Source organism: Lagopus muta, chromosome 16 (genome assembly GCF_023343835.1).
Source record: "Lagopus muta isolate bLagMut1 chromosome 16, bLagMut1 primary, whole genome shotgun sequence".
Lineage (NCBI taxonomy): Eukaryota > Metazoa > Chordata > Aves > Galliformes > Phasianidae > Lagopus > Lagopus muta.
This window is the reverse complement of record NC_064448.1, coordinates 14228006-14244284: the sequence shown is the minus strand read 5'-3', so window position 1 is coordinate 14244284 and position 16279 is coordinate 14228006. Positions and strand designations below refer to the sequence as shown.

General features: G+C 54.6%; 1 protein-coding gene across 6 annotated transcripts in view; it reads left to right on the top strand.

Moving 5' to 3' along the window:
* DLGAP4 (DLG associated protein 4) overlaps window positions 1-16279 on the top strand; it is a 205516-nt gene that overhangs the window by 152085 nt on the left and 37152 nt on the right. For 4 of the 6 annotated variants that reach the window (XM_048962638.1, XM_048962639.1, XM_048962643.1 and 1 more), the window contains 2 exons: window positions 1087-1137; window positions 2211-2454. In XM_048962638.1, coding sequence (XP_048818595.1) covers window positions 1087-1137; window positions 2211-2454 — 295 coding nt within the window. Of the gene's footprint in view, window positions 1-1086; window positions 1138-2210; window positions 2455-11408; window positions 11573-16279 lie in introns of those variants that run through there. The other 2 variants (XM_048962640.1, XM_048962644.1) reach the window with 2 other exon arrangements.

Here is a 16279-nt window from a genome sequence, read left to right as displayed (position 1 = left end):
AGTCTCTGGAAGGTCCAACCTGCCTTTTTGTAAGTGCTGCAGGCAGCTCCTCCCCTGCCCTCATTTTGACCCCCCAACACCTCCCCTGTCAGACCTAGTGTGCAGAAGCATCTCCAGCTCTCAAAGTCCACTCCACTTGGTTTTCTGCTGGCTGAATTCCACCTTGAAAGCCTCTGGAAATTTGGGGTTCTTCAGAGCATCATTATCTACCTCTAGCATGAGGAGACCAGTGGCTGCTGACCCCCAACTTTTCTGAAACACACTTCAAGCTGTGCCTTATACAGAAGGGTACATTTGGCATTTGAACCCGGATTTTTCCCAGAAGTGTTCATCTTGAGCAGCCTGTGCAAAAAAGAGCTCGTGGGGTGAATGTGCTCTATAGACTGGGGTTGTAGGGAGCTGTCAGGAGATAGGAAGGTGGGATTCCTCACAGAGGCAGCGCATGATTTGTCAGGTGTCTGTCCTGATGCCAAGTATATATCATGGCTTATGCATGGAAAGAAGAGAGCATGGATTCTATGGGGCTTCTTCCTGCTGCAGGGAGAGAGGAGTCAGCAGAAAGGTGGCCAGCCTGACCCCAGGCAGGGCAAAGTACAGTTTCCCCGACATAGAGCCTGCCACCCATCCAGCTCTGCAGCTGCAGGGCTGCAGGGTTGCTCCAGGCCACACCATGAGGTTCTGGGGCTTCATGAGGTACAAACCAGGAGCCACAGCGGCCCAGTCCCACAGCCACAGGCACCGTGTGAGTGCCCGGGGCACCCCAGCACTGTGTTCCTGCTGTCAGTGTCCAAGCGTGCCCTGTGTATATTAATATACAATGCATACAACAGGTTAAGTGCATCAGCAGCTTTTCTCTGTTTCAGAGGCGTCCTGTGGAGCTTTGCCGTGCCATGTTTGTGCCACTGTCAAAGGGGCGGCATTTTGCTTGGCATCTTATGGGCTCTGAAGTTTGTACCAAAGTGTCTGCAGTGCAGGCCCCAAGGAAAGGGCCATCTACTCCCCTTGTCTGTGGTCCCTGTGCAATGGCTGTCTGTGTGAGGGCTACCCCTTTCTGGGCTTTTAACCTTCTTCAACTCTTTCTTCCAGATCTTTGGACCCCCCTCACTTATCCCTCAGATATTTACCCATGGAGAGCAGGTACCGTCCCACTGGCATTCCCTCTTCCTTCTCCATGGAGCTTTCTGGGGTCTCCCTGGACCCCCACGGCAGGGTGTGAGGCAGCTGTGGGGTACCCTCACCCAAGGCCAGGGTATGAGGAGGACGATGCGTTGCCCAGCCCAGGGCACTGCAGCGCACCTGCGCAGTTTGATTTCTCCAGGCTAAGCAGAGGGTTTAGAGGTGTTCCAGGGGGAAGCGAAGAGCTTTTTCAGCCAAACCCTGTGGAGCCCAGAAAAGGCTACAGATGCCAGCAGCAGGCATAAATAGTGTCCTTGAAGCCAAAATAAGGGCCCAGGGCGGTGGAAGTGGGCAACAGAGCCATCGCCAGTGTCCCTCATCATCAGTATTTCAAAATGCTTGTTGTTTCAGGCTGGCTTCGTTTTAACCCAGGTGAACATCCTGAGCTGAAACTCAATTAACTGCGGTCCCCAGAGGACAGGGAAGGGCCAGGGAAGGCAGAGGCAGAAGAGAGCAGGGAGCAGGCAGTGGAGCTGCCCCTGCTCAGGCCATGCCGGGCCTCAGCCCACACAGCTGGCCCTCTCCTCTCACACTCAAAACAGGGCTGCAGCAACATCGTGCCCAGCACAGGGCCAGCCGGCCTGGCTCAAGGCATGGAGACACATCCCCAGTCCTGTGCCCCACTGCAGGGTTGGGACAGCACCCCACTGGGGAGCACACCTGCCACAGTAGGGTCTCACAGCTGAGCTTGCGGTCCTCCGGACATGGCAGCGGAAAACCGAGTTGTTCGTGGCTGGGAAGGGATTTTGTCCTCGTGTACTCCCAGCCTTTCCATCAGAAACAGGGTAGTGCTTTGCAGCGCTATGGTGGTAAGTGTCTCTGCTCCCACAGGGACCCTCTGACGTGGAAGGAGGGTCCCCTCTTCCCTCGCCCAGGACCTGTGCCAGCCAGCACTGCTCCTCTTGCTCTGCTTGTGTCTGATCAAAACCTCTCAGGAGCCACAGCACGGAGGGGAGCGGAGAAGGCTGCAGGAGGGAGGGGAAGGGGCTCAGCCCTGGGCAGGGGGTGATTGCTCTATCCCTCTTCTCATGCAGGCGAGAGAGCCGGAGCTGGGGGAGCAGTACGAGGCGGTCTGCGACTCTACCTACAGCGAGGCCGAGTCAGCGGCTGCCGAGGTGCTGGACCTGCCCCTGCCCAGTTACTTCCGCTCCCGGAGCCACAGCTACCTCCGAGCCATCCAAGCGGGCTGCTCCCAGGATGAGGACACCAGCTCTGTCCGCTCCATCTCCCCCCCGCCAGCAGGCAGCCTCAGTGGCAGCAGGACCCTGCCCACCAACAGTGAGTGCCAGCGCAGCCATGGCGGGAATAGGGCTGTGAGTGCCTGGGGGTGCGCGGAGTGCAGGCAGTTGCCCTCAGACATCTCGTGGGGTATCTCTTGAAGGTTTCTGTGGGGGAGCGTCTCTGACCTTGCTCTGGTCAGTGGGCAAGGATGCTGCCAGGATGGCTGAGTTGAAGTCTCTGGATATGGGTGCTGAAAGAGCTGATGGGCTCTGGTTGCAGATTTAGTGCAGGCTGCAGAGGTCAGGGAGAATTCAGCAGCTTTGCTCAGGGAAGACAAATCTGGCTGGGAGTGATGAAGCAGGATGCCTGCCTTGCCCTACTGCAGGGTGGAGCACTGGCTGAAGTACTGAAGGACTGCAGGTGCAGCAGGAAGCTTCAGCAGAGGGTCTCCGCTGCTGATAGCTTTCATCTTCCTCATGCTCTCCACTTTGTGTCTCATTATCATTCCTCCAGTCTGGGCTTTGACCTCACTCTGAAACTCTTGGGAGCAGAAGTGTATGTCAGGAACTCGGCATTCATTTCCACAGGGTCTCAGCATACCTTGGTCACTTCAGCTGTTTCAGTCAGAGGCAGAAATTGGGACTGGCAGATGGAGGACAGAAGGCATCTGCCTTCATCCCTTAGTGATAGAGGAGTGACAACGTTTTGGAGTTTGCTATTGTCAATGGTTTGCGGGCTAGTTCGGCCCGGTTCCGTGACGAGCGGGGCGGAGGGATCCGCAGATCCGCGCCTCCAGAAAAAAGGAAACAGGGGAACCCAAAATAATTAAAACAGCGGCACCGATCTGAGGAGAAACAAACTAATTTACTAAATATATTATCGGTATGCAAGTTAACATACTATAATACAATACAGTCAGAATTGAAGCTAATAAATCAAATATAATGAGAGAGAGAATGTCCGAAAGGTGGATAGGCCTCAGCACAAGGCTGAGGCGAGATGCGCAGTGCAGTTAAGCAGCAGGGAGACAGAGCAGCGCCCACGACGAAGGGCAGGCGAGAAAGAGCATCAGGTGACCTTGCCAGGAGTTCAACCTCCTCTCCCTGAGCACAAGGTCCCCTGGGGAATGCAGCTCTTCTCTTCAGAGCAGGTACCCAGGACTTGAGCATTAACAGTTAAAGTCCCAGTGCCCCACATGATGTTATGATGTGGAATACCGAAAGCCAAAAATCACAAAACCATGACAGCTATGAACTCCTTTAGAATAGAATCAACCTAGAATCATCTAGGTTGGAAAAGACCCATGAGATCATCAAGTCCAAACATGACCCAATGCTATCAAGTCCACCACTAGACCGCGTGCCCAAGTACCACATCCACACATCTTTCAAATATCTCCAGGGGTGGTGACTCTACCACTTCTGTGGACAGTTTGTTCCAATGCCCAACCAGTCTTTCCATGAAGAGACTCTTCCTAACCTCCAACCTAAACCTCTCCTGACACACTTGAGGCTATTTGTTCATATCCTCCAACGTTACTTATCAATTGAGAAAAGAGACTGACATGTACCTCACTGAAACCTCCTTTCAGGTAGCTGTAGAGAATAATGAAATCACAAAATTAAAGAATAGCTTAGTTTGGAAAGGACCTTGAAGATCATCTACTTCCAACCTATCTGCCATGGGCAGGGTTGCCAAGCACTAAATCAGGCACTAGATCAGCTTGCACATGGCCCCATCCAGCCTCACATATAGCACTTCCAGGGACATCCACAGCTTTTCTGGGCAGTCTGTTGACCTTATGAGCTGCAAACACACACCGCTGGCTCATGTCCATCATGTCCACTGCTGGCTTTTCATCCATCAGGACCCTCCAGTCCTTCTCCGCAGGGCTGCTCTCAAGCAGTTCTTCTCCCAGTCTGTACATATGTCTGGGATTGCCCTGGCCCAAGTGCAACAAACACCCTGCACTTAGCCTTGTTGAACCTCATTAGGTAGTTTCCTGGGTCTTCTTTTCTCCTCTTCTTAAAAATGGGAGTGATGTTTCCCTTCTTCCAGTCTTAGAGACTTCACCTGAGAGCTTTATTTCCAAATATGATGGAGGTCCTCAGCCTCTTTTTCCTAAGACTAAACAACCCCAATTCCCCTAGCCACTCCTCACAAGTTTTCTTTGCACGTTCTCACATAGAGTATACTCCAAAAATAGGTCTGGACAAAAATGTGTATTTTGCAACTTTGCCCCACTCAGACTATCACGGACTGTGATTTTGCCCAGCAGTCACAGACAGGAAGGACAGAACCTTCCCATGCAGCCCCAGCACTGCTCTGTGCTGTAGCCAGGGAAGAAGACATAGAATCATAGAATCATTTGAGTTGGAAGAGACCCTTAAAGGTCATCTACTCCAACTGCCCTGCGATGAACAGGGACACCTACAGCTCCATCAGATGCTCTGAGTCTGACTATGAGTGTCTCTGGGAATGAGGCATGCACCACTCTTCTGGGCAGCCTGTGCCAGTGTCTCACTGCTCTTACTGTAAAAATCTTCTTCCTTATATCCAATCTAAATCTCCTCTCTTTTAGTTTGACACCATTTCCACCTTTCCTATCACAACAGACCCTGCTAATGAGCTTGTCCTCTTCTTTCTCATAGTTGTCTTTTAGATACTGCAAGGACAATCTCAACCCTCCCCACAGTCCTGTCTTCCCCAGGCTGCACAGCCCCAGCCCTCTCAGCCCATCCTCACAGGGGAGGAGTTCCATCACTTAGATCACTGGGCTGTTGCTGGCATTGTACTGCCTGGAGGTGGGTCTTTCCAAACCTTCATACAAGGAGGTGCTGGGAATTTATCCTTTGGCTGGACTGGCTCCAATTGCCTTATCTCCTGGAGACACACTGAATGGCAGCAGCCACATAGTTATTTAGTCCTATGTGCCCCTTGCCCATCAAATGTACTTACCTAGACACCCCAGTCAGCATCTCTGGTGGGAAGTACAAACATATCTGCTCTGAATTTCATAGCAGTAAGGAGTATTTTTGAGTCCAGTGCCCAGCAACCTGCAACCTCAGTGTGCTCTTATTCCTGAATGACTGTGCTATACACAGTTCCAGATGCCTCTGCTAGCATTATTCTTTCCAGACAGGTCCCACTCTTTAATTAGTAATTACTATAATGGACAAAAGCCTGGCCTCTCATTTGGAGGAGATGCCACAGTAACTCCATCCCCTGGGGCGGGGGAGAGGCTGGAGCAGCCCTGGTCATAGAATGGCCTGGGTTGCAAAGGATCACAGCGCTCATCCAGTTCCAGCCCCCTGCTGTGTGCAGGTCACCAACCAGCAGACCAGGATGCCCAGAGCCACATCCAGCCTGGCCTTGAATGCCTGCAGGGATGGGGCATCCACAGCCTCCTTGGGCAACCTGTTCCAGTGCCTCACCACCATCAGAGTGAGAGACTTCTTCCTAATATCCAACCTAAACTCCCTTGTCTCGCTTTAAATCCATTTCCCCTTGTCCTATCACCATCCACCCTCGTAAACAGCCATTCCCCCTCCTGTTTATCTGCTCCCTTCAAGCACTGGAAGGCCACCATGAGGTCCCCCCGCAGCCTTCTCTTTTCCAAGCTCAACGAGCCCAATTCCCTCAACCTTTCCTCACACAGAGCTGCTCCAGCCCTCTGCTCATCTCAGTGCCTCCTCTGGACCCGCTCCCAGAGCTCCACGTCCTTCCCGTGCTGGGGGCCCCAGGCCTGGACGCAGCGCTGCAGATGGGCCTCACAAGAGCCGAGCAGAGGGGGACAATCACCTCCCTCTCCTGCTGGCTGCCCCTTTTTCATGCAGCCCAGAACACAGCTGGCCTTCTGGGTTGCAGGCGCACACTGCTGCCTCATGGCCAGCTTCTCATCTAACAGGACCCCAAGTCCTTCTGCGCAGGGCTGCTTTCAGGTCCTTTCCTCAGTCTGTATAAATACCTGGGATTGCCCTGACCCAAGTGCAGCACCTTGCACTTGGCCTTGCTGAACCTCATTAAGTTCTCATGGGCCCACTTCTCCAGCTTCTCCAGGTCCCTCTGGATGCCTTCCTCTCCTTCCAGCTGTTCCTGACCAGCGGTGTCACCTCTCCCAGCACTGCAGCACTTTGTCGAGCAGTTCCAGGAGCTGACTCCCCACACTGTGCCCCGAGCACCACCTCTGGAGTGAGGCAGCCACTTTGCCAGGGCACTGGGCTTGCCAGCCTGACCCAGAAAGGAATACCGGGAGCAGCTCAGACCCAGTAGCACTGGGCATCACAAAAGCCTTGGAGGGCACAGATTAAAGCAAGTACTGGCTCCCTGCTGCAAGACCAGCACAGCCTGGCCCAGGGACACATTGGTGGCGTTAACCTCATGCAGCCTGCAGCAGCAGTTTAAATTCACTTACCAGTGGTCCACTCTTTTCCTGCAAAAGGTGAGTGGGTTCTGAAACCAAGGAAGTTCCGTACTAACACAAGGAAGAACTTCTTTGCTGTCAGAGTGGTGGAACACTGGAACAGGCTGTCCAGACAGGCTGTGGAGTTTCCTTCTTTGGAGATACTCAGGACACATCTGCACTCTTTTCTGTGCAACCTGTGGTGTGGAATTCACTTTAGCAGGAGGGTTGGACTTGACAATCTTTAGAGGTCCCTTCCAACCCCTACAATTCTGTGATTCTGTATGTGATTGTGAGTGACAGGAAGTGCCACTGCTCTGGAAACAGGCTCCCAAAGGCAGAGCCAACAGGTATCATGGCATGAAGCTGCAGGGCAAGGGCAGCTCTGTTCTCACTGCAGCCTTTCAGCTGGCATGCCATGTCCCTCTGAGCTCCTTTCTGGGTGTCAGTGCCTCAGCTCAGAGGTGGGGATTGTCCACAGCAGTGAAGCTGAGGGCTCCCATCTTGCCCACCCAACACACCTGCTGCATCCTTTCTGTTCTGTCACCTGTCTGGGACTACAGCAGTAGCTCACTGTCCTCAACCAGGCTGCTAAGAACATATGGTTTCAGGCTGTAGATCCAGCTTGTTGCTTTGGCTAGAGCCAAGAGCTCCATGGTGGGCTGAAAGGAGGCTGCATAACTCTTGGAAAACATTTTGGGAACACAGGTTAGAAAAGGTGATGCCTTTGATATGGGGATTCCAGGCACATCCTGGAGAAGGCAGGAGGAGCAGGTGCCAATGTCCCACCAGGGCTGCGCCATGCTGCTGGAGACACAAGGCAAAGAGCAAGCAGTCACCCACAGGGACACCCAGACAGGTCCTGCTGGGCAGGCTGATCCCAGCAAAAGGGGGACTAGCACCCATCTGCAGGGGCATGGGGCAGCATCAGAGGAGACTCCATGGAGACACAGCTGGCAGAGGCACTGGAGAGCAGAGAGCGTGCCCACTCTGCCAGCAGTGGGCAGGAGAAGCAGGAGTGGAAAGGGGAGTGCGAGCAGCCAAGAGGTGCAGCCCATTCCCACCCTGCTCCTCCTAACAGCACGGCTCAGCTCTGCCACAAGCCCAGGTGAATGCTGGGAAACATGATCAGGCCAAGCAAAGGACTAGTTGCCACCTTGCACGTGCTACCTGTGATACAAGCAGCAGAAACTTGCTAATTTCCAAAATATCCTCCATCCCTTTGTATAAGCTACAGGAACTTTGAGAGGGAAGCAGATATGATGGAGGGGGTGGGGAGCACCACCAGAGGGGCATCTGTGTTTGTATGCATGTATGACAGGAAAGGCAGGAGGCATATCTGGCCAGCAGTCATATCTTTAGTCAGTCACCCGGTCTCAGTTCCTCCTGCAAACACCCATGTGCATCAGTGAGGCTGTGACTGGTGGCTGCTGTGCTGTAGAGCAGGTCTCCAAAGTTCCCACAGGTTTCTCTGTCTTTGAGGAATGTGCAGGGTTTGAATCAAAGCAGTTAAGCAGTGTTGTGAGGATTCAGCCCCCAGCTGAGGACGTGCAGCAAACTCCATGTCACAGAGGACTGGGAGCCCTGGTGTTTGCAGCCTGCGTGTGCTCGGTGGGTGGGAGAGGCCTGACAGCTGTCACCCCTCTGACAAGCTGCTCGTGCCTCCCACAAACTGGTGTCACTTGCGCATTACAGGGCAATTAGCTCCCATTTGACAGCCAGCAAGACAGATGATGAGCTGCCCTTGATCAGCCTTAAACAAAGCTTTGAGCCTTGCAAAGCAAGAGACTCAGAAGCCCTGTGAAACCTATTCAACTAATTGCCAGCTTTCTGACGACGGCCCTCTCACCCCTGTGCGTGATGGAGGGCTCCAGTGCCTTTCTATTAGAAGTATCACTAGGAATTGCGTGATTAATAGACTGCTTGGTAATACCGAGCTGCCCTCAAAGGGCCCTGGATACTTGATGTCCAGGGGAAAAGGGAAAGCAGAAAGCAAAGCAGAGCAAAATAGGGCAAGACCCAATCCCAGCCTCCAAGCAATAACAGTGGCAGCAGGGAAGTCTTGTACCAGGCCAGTTCGTACTTGAGCTCTTCTCTAATCCTTTTTGTAGTATCAGCCTTGCTCATGATGACACCCTGCCCTGGGATTCATCAGCCTGTCTTGTTTCCCATCTCCTTGCACTGTTCCCAGCTCTTTCAGGGAGGCCAGGGTATGCAGATCTGCCTCTCCTGTTGACCTGTCTTTGCTACAGATCCCTGAGACAAAAGCTATCCCTGACAGTGTGTGAGCTCCAGGGGCAGCGGCCCTCCAGTTCTTCCTCTCTGCTGGCCCCAAGGCAGCAGATCTGGTGGAGCAGAGACTGCAGGCCTTGAGCCTAGCCCAGCAAGGGAACTGCAATACCCAGAGCAGAAGGAGCCAAGGGAAGGCCAGTCCTTCCCCCCACCCAGAACCAGGCACAAGCCTTGTCCCTGCAGCAGCCACCAGGGTTGTGCACACTTTGTGCCTATCTGCAGGCTGCAGCTTTGCTAAGTTCACAAGAGCTCTATCTGGCTTACAGAACCCCCAAACGCATGACAGAACAGTCACCCTTCTGACCTCTTTGCATTGCTTTTTGCTTGTTGGCTTGTTTTCTTCATCTCTGAGTTAGTGACATGGTTCCCAGCAGCACTGCTGTATCAAGAACCGTGCACTGGGAGGGGCAGATCCCAGCCCCGGCACAGGCATCCCCATGCAGGCTCTTGCAGGGAGGAGAACAGCAAGAAAATGCCCACACTGTGCAGCTGAGCAGGTCCACAAAGGCTGCTTCACTGTGGAAAGAGTTACCATAGCTTCCAGGAAAATTATGTAGCAATAGGATGGGAGGAAGGGTCCAACATCCTTCCTCCCCCTCTGCAGCTCTCAGGGTGGCAGGCACACTGTGCTCCCTCAGCTGGCCAAACAGAGGCCACCAGCATGCTCAGAGCTGGAGAACAGCACTCTCCTCTTCGGGAGAAAATCCTGTGGTGTGGCTGCAAAGGGAAACGCAGAGCAGCCAGGACACAGCGCAGGCAGGGCATGAAAGGCTGTGCTGAGCAGCTGACTGTGCCAACCAGGGCTCACCCTGTATGGTCTTTGAGGAGAGGGACTGTTATCAGTGCTTTTAGATTTTCTCCTTCTTTTTGACCTAGATTTCATGTTCCAGAAATAGCTTTCTCTGACATACCAGCAGGAAAGGGATTAGAGAGAGAGTGGTCTGTGCGTGTGCGCACACCAGAGAAGATTTATGGTATATGCTCCATGAGTGCTGTAAGGAATAAGGGAAGGTATGAGTGTTCCATGATCTGTTCATATGACCATAAGACACAAAGAAATTTGTAACAACTGTTTCTCTCCATGCTCATCTTCTCATTTTTCATCTCTTTTCATCGTTATTATGGAAAATCCACAACCAAGCCCAAGCTGCTCCCTCTTCCCAGGAAGTCCCTGATGTTGCTCCATGGCCATAACCCTGCTGTTACTTCCACACCAAAGCACCTCCGTCCTCTGCAGCAGTGAGGCTGCCCCTGGTGCTCCCCACACACGCGCCAGCAGATGCAGGGCAGGCAAAAGTGGCTCAGCCTTAACGATGAGAAGTGAGCATGGCTCTGTGGTCCAAGCCACCTCCCAGCAGTGGCCGTACACAAAGCAGGAAAGGAAGGCAGCTGCCAGCATTTCCTTTCAGTAACATGCTCAGAAGCCACATCCTTCTCACGGCGTGCTACTATTGCTGACTGCAGTCAGTAGTTGTGTCCGTGTGCATGCAAAGGTGAAACGGGACCACCAAGAGCAGCCCACCTTGCTAAATGCTCCCGGCAGCAACGGCAGCACGCCGTCCTCAGCAGGGCGAGACACCCGCAGCGTCACTGCCCGGCCTGCACCGTCCTTCAGCTGGTGGGGAGCAGAGGCCCCGCAGCTTTGGGCGCCGTGTTTGCTTCTCTGTGCCGCAGGAAGCCGAGCAGCCCTCCGCCAAGCGCAGGGAGTCATAAAAAAGACAGAATAGCCGAGGACCGATCGCGGCTGCGGGAGCGGGAGCGAGCGCGCGGAGCCGCGTGCCAAATCCCGGCCGCACGGGAGCGGCCCCGAGCTAGGGACGGCCAGGACAAAGCTCGGCAGCGGGGCTACAGGAACGCCAGCCCCGCTCTGGCGGCCGCCAGCGGAAGGCGAGCGCAGCGCCGCGACCTCCGGCCCGGGCGCTTTCTGTTTCTATTTCCCCCGCCCGCCGGTTTCCCTCCGCCGTCCTCCACGTGGCGCTCCGGTCGTCTGCCAGCACGGCCCCGGACCGGGCGTGGGAACGTCCCGTGGGCAGCGGGCGGGGCGGGGCGGGGCGGGGCGGGGCGGGGCGGGGCCGGGCCGGGCCGGGCCGGGCCGGGCCAGGGGCACCGCCGCCGGGTCCGCCGCGCCTGCGCGGGGTGCGGGCGGTGACGCGCGGGGCGGTCCGCGGCTTTAAGGCGCGGCCCCGCCCGCAGCGCGCAGCCGGAGCGGCGGGCGGGCGCGGTGAGTGCGGCGCTGGCGGTGCGCGTCTCCTCCCTTGTCTCGCCGGCCGCAGGAGCAGCGAGCGCGGCCCGAGCCTGCGGCCCGCCCGGCGCCCGCCCTTCCTCCCGCCGCCGGGCTGGTTCTCCGCGCCGAGCGGCCCCGCGGCTCCCCTCGGTGGGGCCGGGCCGAGCGCCCCCGCCCCGCGCCTCCCCGTCTCTCCGGTCCCCTCCGCCCCTCCTTTGTGTCTCCCATGGCTTTGTGTCTGGAGCTCCTGAAGCAATGTGAGTGCCCGGGGCGCGGCGGGCGGGCGGGGGGCCGGGCCGGGCCCTGCATGGCTCCGCGGCGGCCGCCGCTCCCCGTCTGCTCCGCTTGCCGCCGCTCCCTGCCCCGGTCGCCGCCCCCGGGGCTCCGCCGCGCCTCGCCCGCCCCGCTTCCTTTTTCCCCCGCTTGGCTCTTCGCTGCTCCGGGGCTCCCGGCCGAGTCTCGCTCCGCTCCCGGCCGTGCCGTGCCGCTGCTCGGCAGAGGGCGAGGGACGCTTCTCGTGGGAGCGGGAGGCGCGGCACCGGGTCTCGCTTGCTATTGAGCTTCCCCGCGGGAGCGGGACTGCGGCGGGCGGGGAGGAACGGCAGCGCCGGGCGGTCGGGCCGTGCCGCGCTCCCATCAGCCGGCCGGGGTCGCGGGGGGTCAGCGGCTGGCCGCCCCGGGTCGCCGCTTAGGCCCGTCGAGCGGCCCCTCGATGCTGAAGGAAACGAAATAGCGTTTTTCTGGATCGCGCGCTTCCTGATGTGCTGCTGATCCTTTTCAGGGAGCCGGTGGGGCTCTGCCTCCCGCTGAGGAAGGGTATTGTCTGGGTGCCGAAGGCTGAAGCTTTCCGTGCCTGTTGCTGCGAAAGGCTGACGCTCAGCGGTGTGCCAGGCTGGCGTTCTCTGTTGGGAAGTGCTGCTTTGGCCTGGGACGAGGCCGGGTCTCGGCTGGGGCTGCCTGGTGCTGTGTCCTCCTCCAGGGCTCCTGCCTTAGGCTGGGTGCTTCACAACAGAGCAGCAAACATAGCTCTGGAGGCAGTGTGGTGTCAAGGCTGGGTGGGTTTCACATCTAGAGTTCTGAGTGACTGTAACTCCTAGTTTCTACCGCAGCCTTTATTGAAAGGCTTGAAGAAGAGCATTATTTCCAGAACCCATTTCACTTATTCTGTGAGAATATGGACCTTGACCCTGGGAAATGTGTATCTGAGTCAGGAATGAAATCAGGATCTCTGGCTCCTAGGCTGTAACTCCCCAGTTAAGAGATAAAAATAAAAAAAAATCCTACTCCATGTTGCATCGGATCCTAAAAATAAGGCCAACCATGTGGAATGATAATGAGCCAGATTGCCAGTTTGTGCCAGTCGGCGGACTTGGTTCTGTGGGGTCTGCTTGGTGCCTGTTCCTGCAGCGGGTGCTGGGAGGAGGTCAGGCTGCTGTCAGTGTGTGGGGAAAGTGTCTGCAACCAGGGCTCACATCCAGAAGGTAATTTGTGTGCGTGTATTCTGCAGTGGTAGTCAGGAGGACATGTGTATTGGACAGGTGTTGGAGGCACAGAGAATCTAGAAGCACGTTCTTTGTTAAGATACAGTGCTGTAGAGCTCTTCAGGGTGGTACCTGACTTCTCTGTGTAGCAGAGATGTGTCCATACTGCGGGCCTCAGAGTTGTCATTGTGGATTTGCAGTCTGGAGGGTAGTGAAAATATGGGGGGAGGGAGTTGGAGTCGTGCAGCCCTCACAGCTCCAGGTCCAACAGGCTCACTGCAAGGCGCGCTGGGCTGTGCCTGTGGCATGGCCCCGGCTGTGGAGCAGGCAGTCAGCTGCTGGCTGAGCCGCCTTGGCCTTTGCAGCTGTGGGTGGGTCAGCAGTTGGGAGCTCAGCTGCCAGATCTGCACGTGCACATCACGTCCATGGGCTCTTCTGACTGCTTAGCTCAGGGTTTTTCACCTGCTGCTCCAAGCTCCAACCTGCTGTGCTGTGCATGGAGACCTGGTGCTCCGTGAGCTCTGAGCTCTTTGTGCTTTTAATAGAGAGCTAATAACTGCTGAGCACGCACAAGAACCAACTCATTATTTGTGTCCTGCATGGATGTGTGCTGTTGGAGCCCAGCTCCTCGCGGCTGGAAGATAACTACTTGCTGGGCCTAGAGGTGCTGTGTCCATTTGCAGGGCCTCAGTGGTGCTCTGTGCAACCTGCAAAACAGCCTCAAATGTTTTTAATGGATTGAGGAGGCATAATTGGATTCAGCGCAGTGCAAGTTACAGTAACATATGTGAGCTGGAAGGATTAAGGCTGTGCAGGCGGGTGGCCTTGTTCAAGAAAAATCCACTTTAATATCTGCAGTGGAAAGTTGTCACTGTTTTTTCTGTCAGAGCAGATTTAAAAAGGAAGGGGAGAAATACTAAGTATAATTGTGGTTTGCTTTGGAAGGAGATTAGTGTTCAGGCTATTGGATCAAGCGAAGGCTGTACTGAGACTTGGGACAGTAGCAGTGAACTTGGGTCCCTCTGGTACAGCTCCCAGAAGGTGCTGATCCTCCGCTCCTGCTCTGCACCTCATGGTGCAGTGAGGGGACAGCAATGCTGGAGTGTTGGAAGTAAATTGTCCTTAACCGAGCGGAAGTCAAAACTATTTGCAGCTGTGCTTGTTGGTGAGAGAGCAGGCACGCTGGTGCTGTCTGTGTCAATTCCTTTTGCAGCATTAATGAATTGTTGGGCACTTGGTGCAGATGAGCATGCTGAGCGAACCTTTCCTTCCCTGGAGGAGCAGTAGGTGAAGGGAGTGATTACTCCAGAACTGAAGTTTGGGCCTCAGCTCAGCCCTCTGCATCTCTGCCCCAGGATAGGGCAGTACCAGTGGTTCCGTACTGCAGGATGGGCTGACAGTCACTGTCTGGGGTAGGTGAGGAGCAGCCCTGGGGTGATGGTCCTCACCTGCAGGTGGTACTGAAGCAGGAATGCAGTGGGGAAGTTTATCTCGGGATATGCTGGTATAGTCACCTGGAACATGTGAGCGGGGGAAGGACAGATTGACCCAGCATTGTTTAACAGTGAGCTTATGTAGGGACTTGAATGCAGCACTGTGGTGTTGCTCTCTGAGCTGCTGGTCTTCACTGAAGGTCTGAAACTTGAGCAGGTGACTGCTGGACAGGGCTGGAGAGGGAAGTGCACTCAACATGCCTTTTTCTACCCAGGAGAGTAAGTGAAATTCCTTCTGGAGGTTCTTCCAACTTCTGTTGGAGATAAGACTCTGGCTACCTTCTGCCAGGTCTCCCTGAATTTGTCCTTGCAGTGTTTGGGTACTCTGGAGGAAGATAACAAGTTTGGATTTCCTCCTGCCCTGCCAGGCCCCTTGCTTGGTCTCACAATGTGAAATCCCCATGTAAGCATACCAGATGCAGGAGGGATGCCTGACACCTGCATGAGTTGAAGTGCCGCAGCCTGCACACTGCTGCTCCCCCTAAGCAGAGGGTGCACACAGGAACTTGATGCTCCTCATTGGCATACAGGGTCCCAGGGGTTAAGCTTGTCACCTCTTCTTGCAACACCAACAAAGATTTTAAAGTCTCTTTGCAGTGGACTTACCAGAAACGGGACGTAGCTTGCTCCATCAGACAGCAGTGCTTGAGGAGAAATAGTGTAAGGATACATAAATTTAAATTACCTCTAATATTTACATGAAGGACATGCTGACTGTCTGTCTTGCGCATCCTATTTAACACTCTTCATTAAGAAGTTCAGGTTTCATTTCAGTGATCTTTTCTTTTAAGCCTAATTGTAAGAGATCAAAGCTTAAGTTACTGTGTTGTGCCTCCAGTTTGAGGCTGACCAAGAAACTCCAGTGATGAGTGTTTCAAAGGTAAATTCTTAGTTGTGTGAGCCTGTCAGAGTGTAAAATTAAAGCAAAGAATAGAAGTTGAGTATGACTTCCTACTGATGCTGTCACAGTGCAGGTGACACTTAATGAAAGCTGAGAGGTATTTAAAAATTGATAAAAGGGAATTTTCAATGGGAGTTGTTGTCTTGAGGTTAGTCAAACTTTTGAGGAAGTTATTTGCATTATTTTTTATATTCTGGGAGCAATTGAGGTTCTAACTGAATGTAGCCCACGTGAGGTGTTACTGAGCTGCAGATGATCCCAGACTTCCTAGCCAGGGTGGGAATATCTATGGTTGCATTCCATTCAGACTCAAAAGTGAGAAATTACAGTGTGGACATTCCATCTCTCCTAAGCCTTATGAATAAGGTAACTACTGATGTCTGAAGCTTGAGGAAATGTCCCAGGCATGGCAGAGTTGTGGGGTTTGTGAGCTCTCCTCTGAAGGTGCTGGTGAGGAGCTGCCCTGCTGCCTGGCTACTGGGTCTGCTTCTGCCAGGGCAGCGTGCATCAGAGCAGCCTGGGTGCCAGCACACTGCTGTGCAGCTGCTCTCCCTGCCGCCTGGAAGGTTGCTTTGGTCCCTGTTTTGTTAGGAAGCCTTCTCTTGTTTGAACCCTGAGGCTTTTCTCAGTCCCTCAGTTTGGCCTAAACGTGGGGTCTCGAGTCATAATGGTTTTGTCCAGGAACTTTTCCAGGTTTTTGTGCTCTGTATTGAAAGACTACCAGCGCTTTCTTGCTTGACCTGCCACTTTAGGAACAACCCTGGGCTCAGGTTTATGCCTCTTAGCACTGCTGGTCAGAGCAAAGCGAGCTCCCTGGCAGCTGGTGTAATGGCCCAGCCCCACACAGTGTGTGGAGTGACTGTCCTGGGAGAGGGCAGCTTTGGGAAGAAGGTGCTGGTGACTCAAGGCAGGGCACTTCTTCCCTGAGTGCCTGAGCAGCTGCTTGTCCTGGTCACTTGGGAGAAGAGTGACAGGCAGTGCTTGTGCATCCAGAGCTGTGGTGTTGGACAAAGTAGCTGCTGGGATCTGAAACTGTTGAATTTTAGTGATCTTTCAGTTTGCAGTGTGCCACGAGAAAGGCCTTGAGGT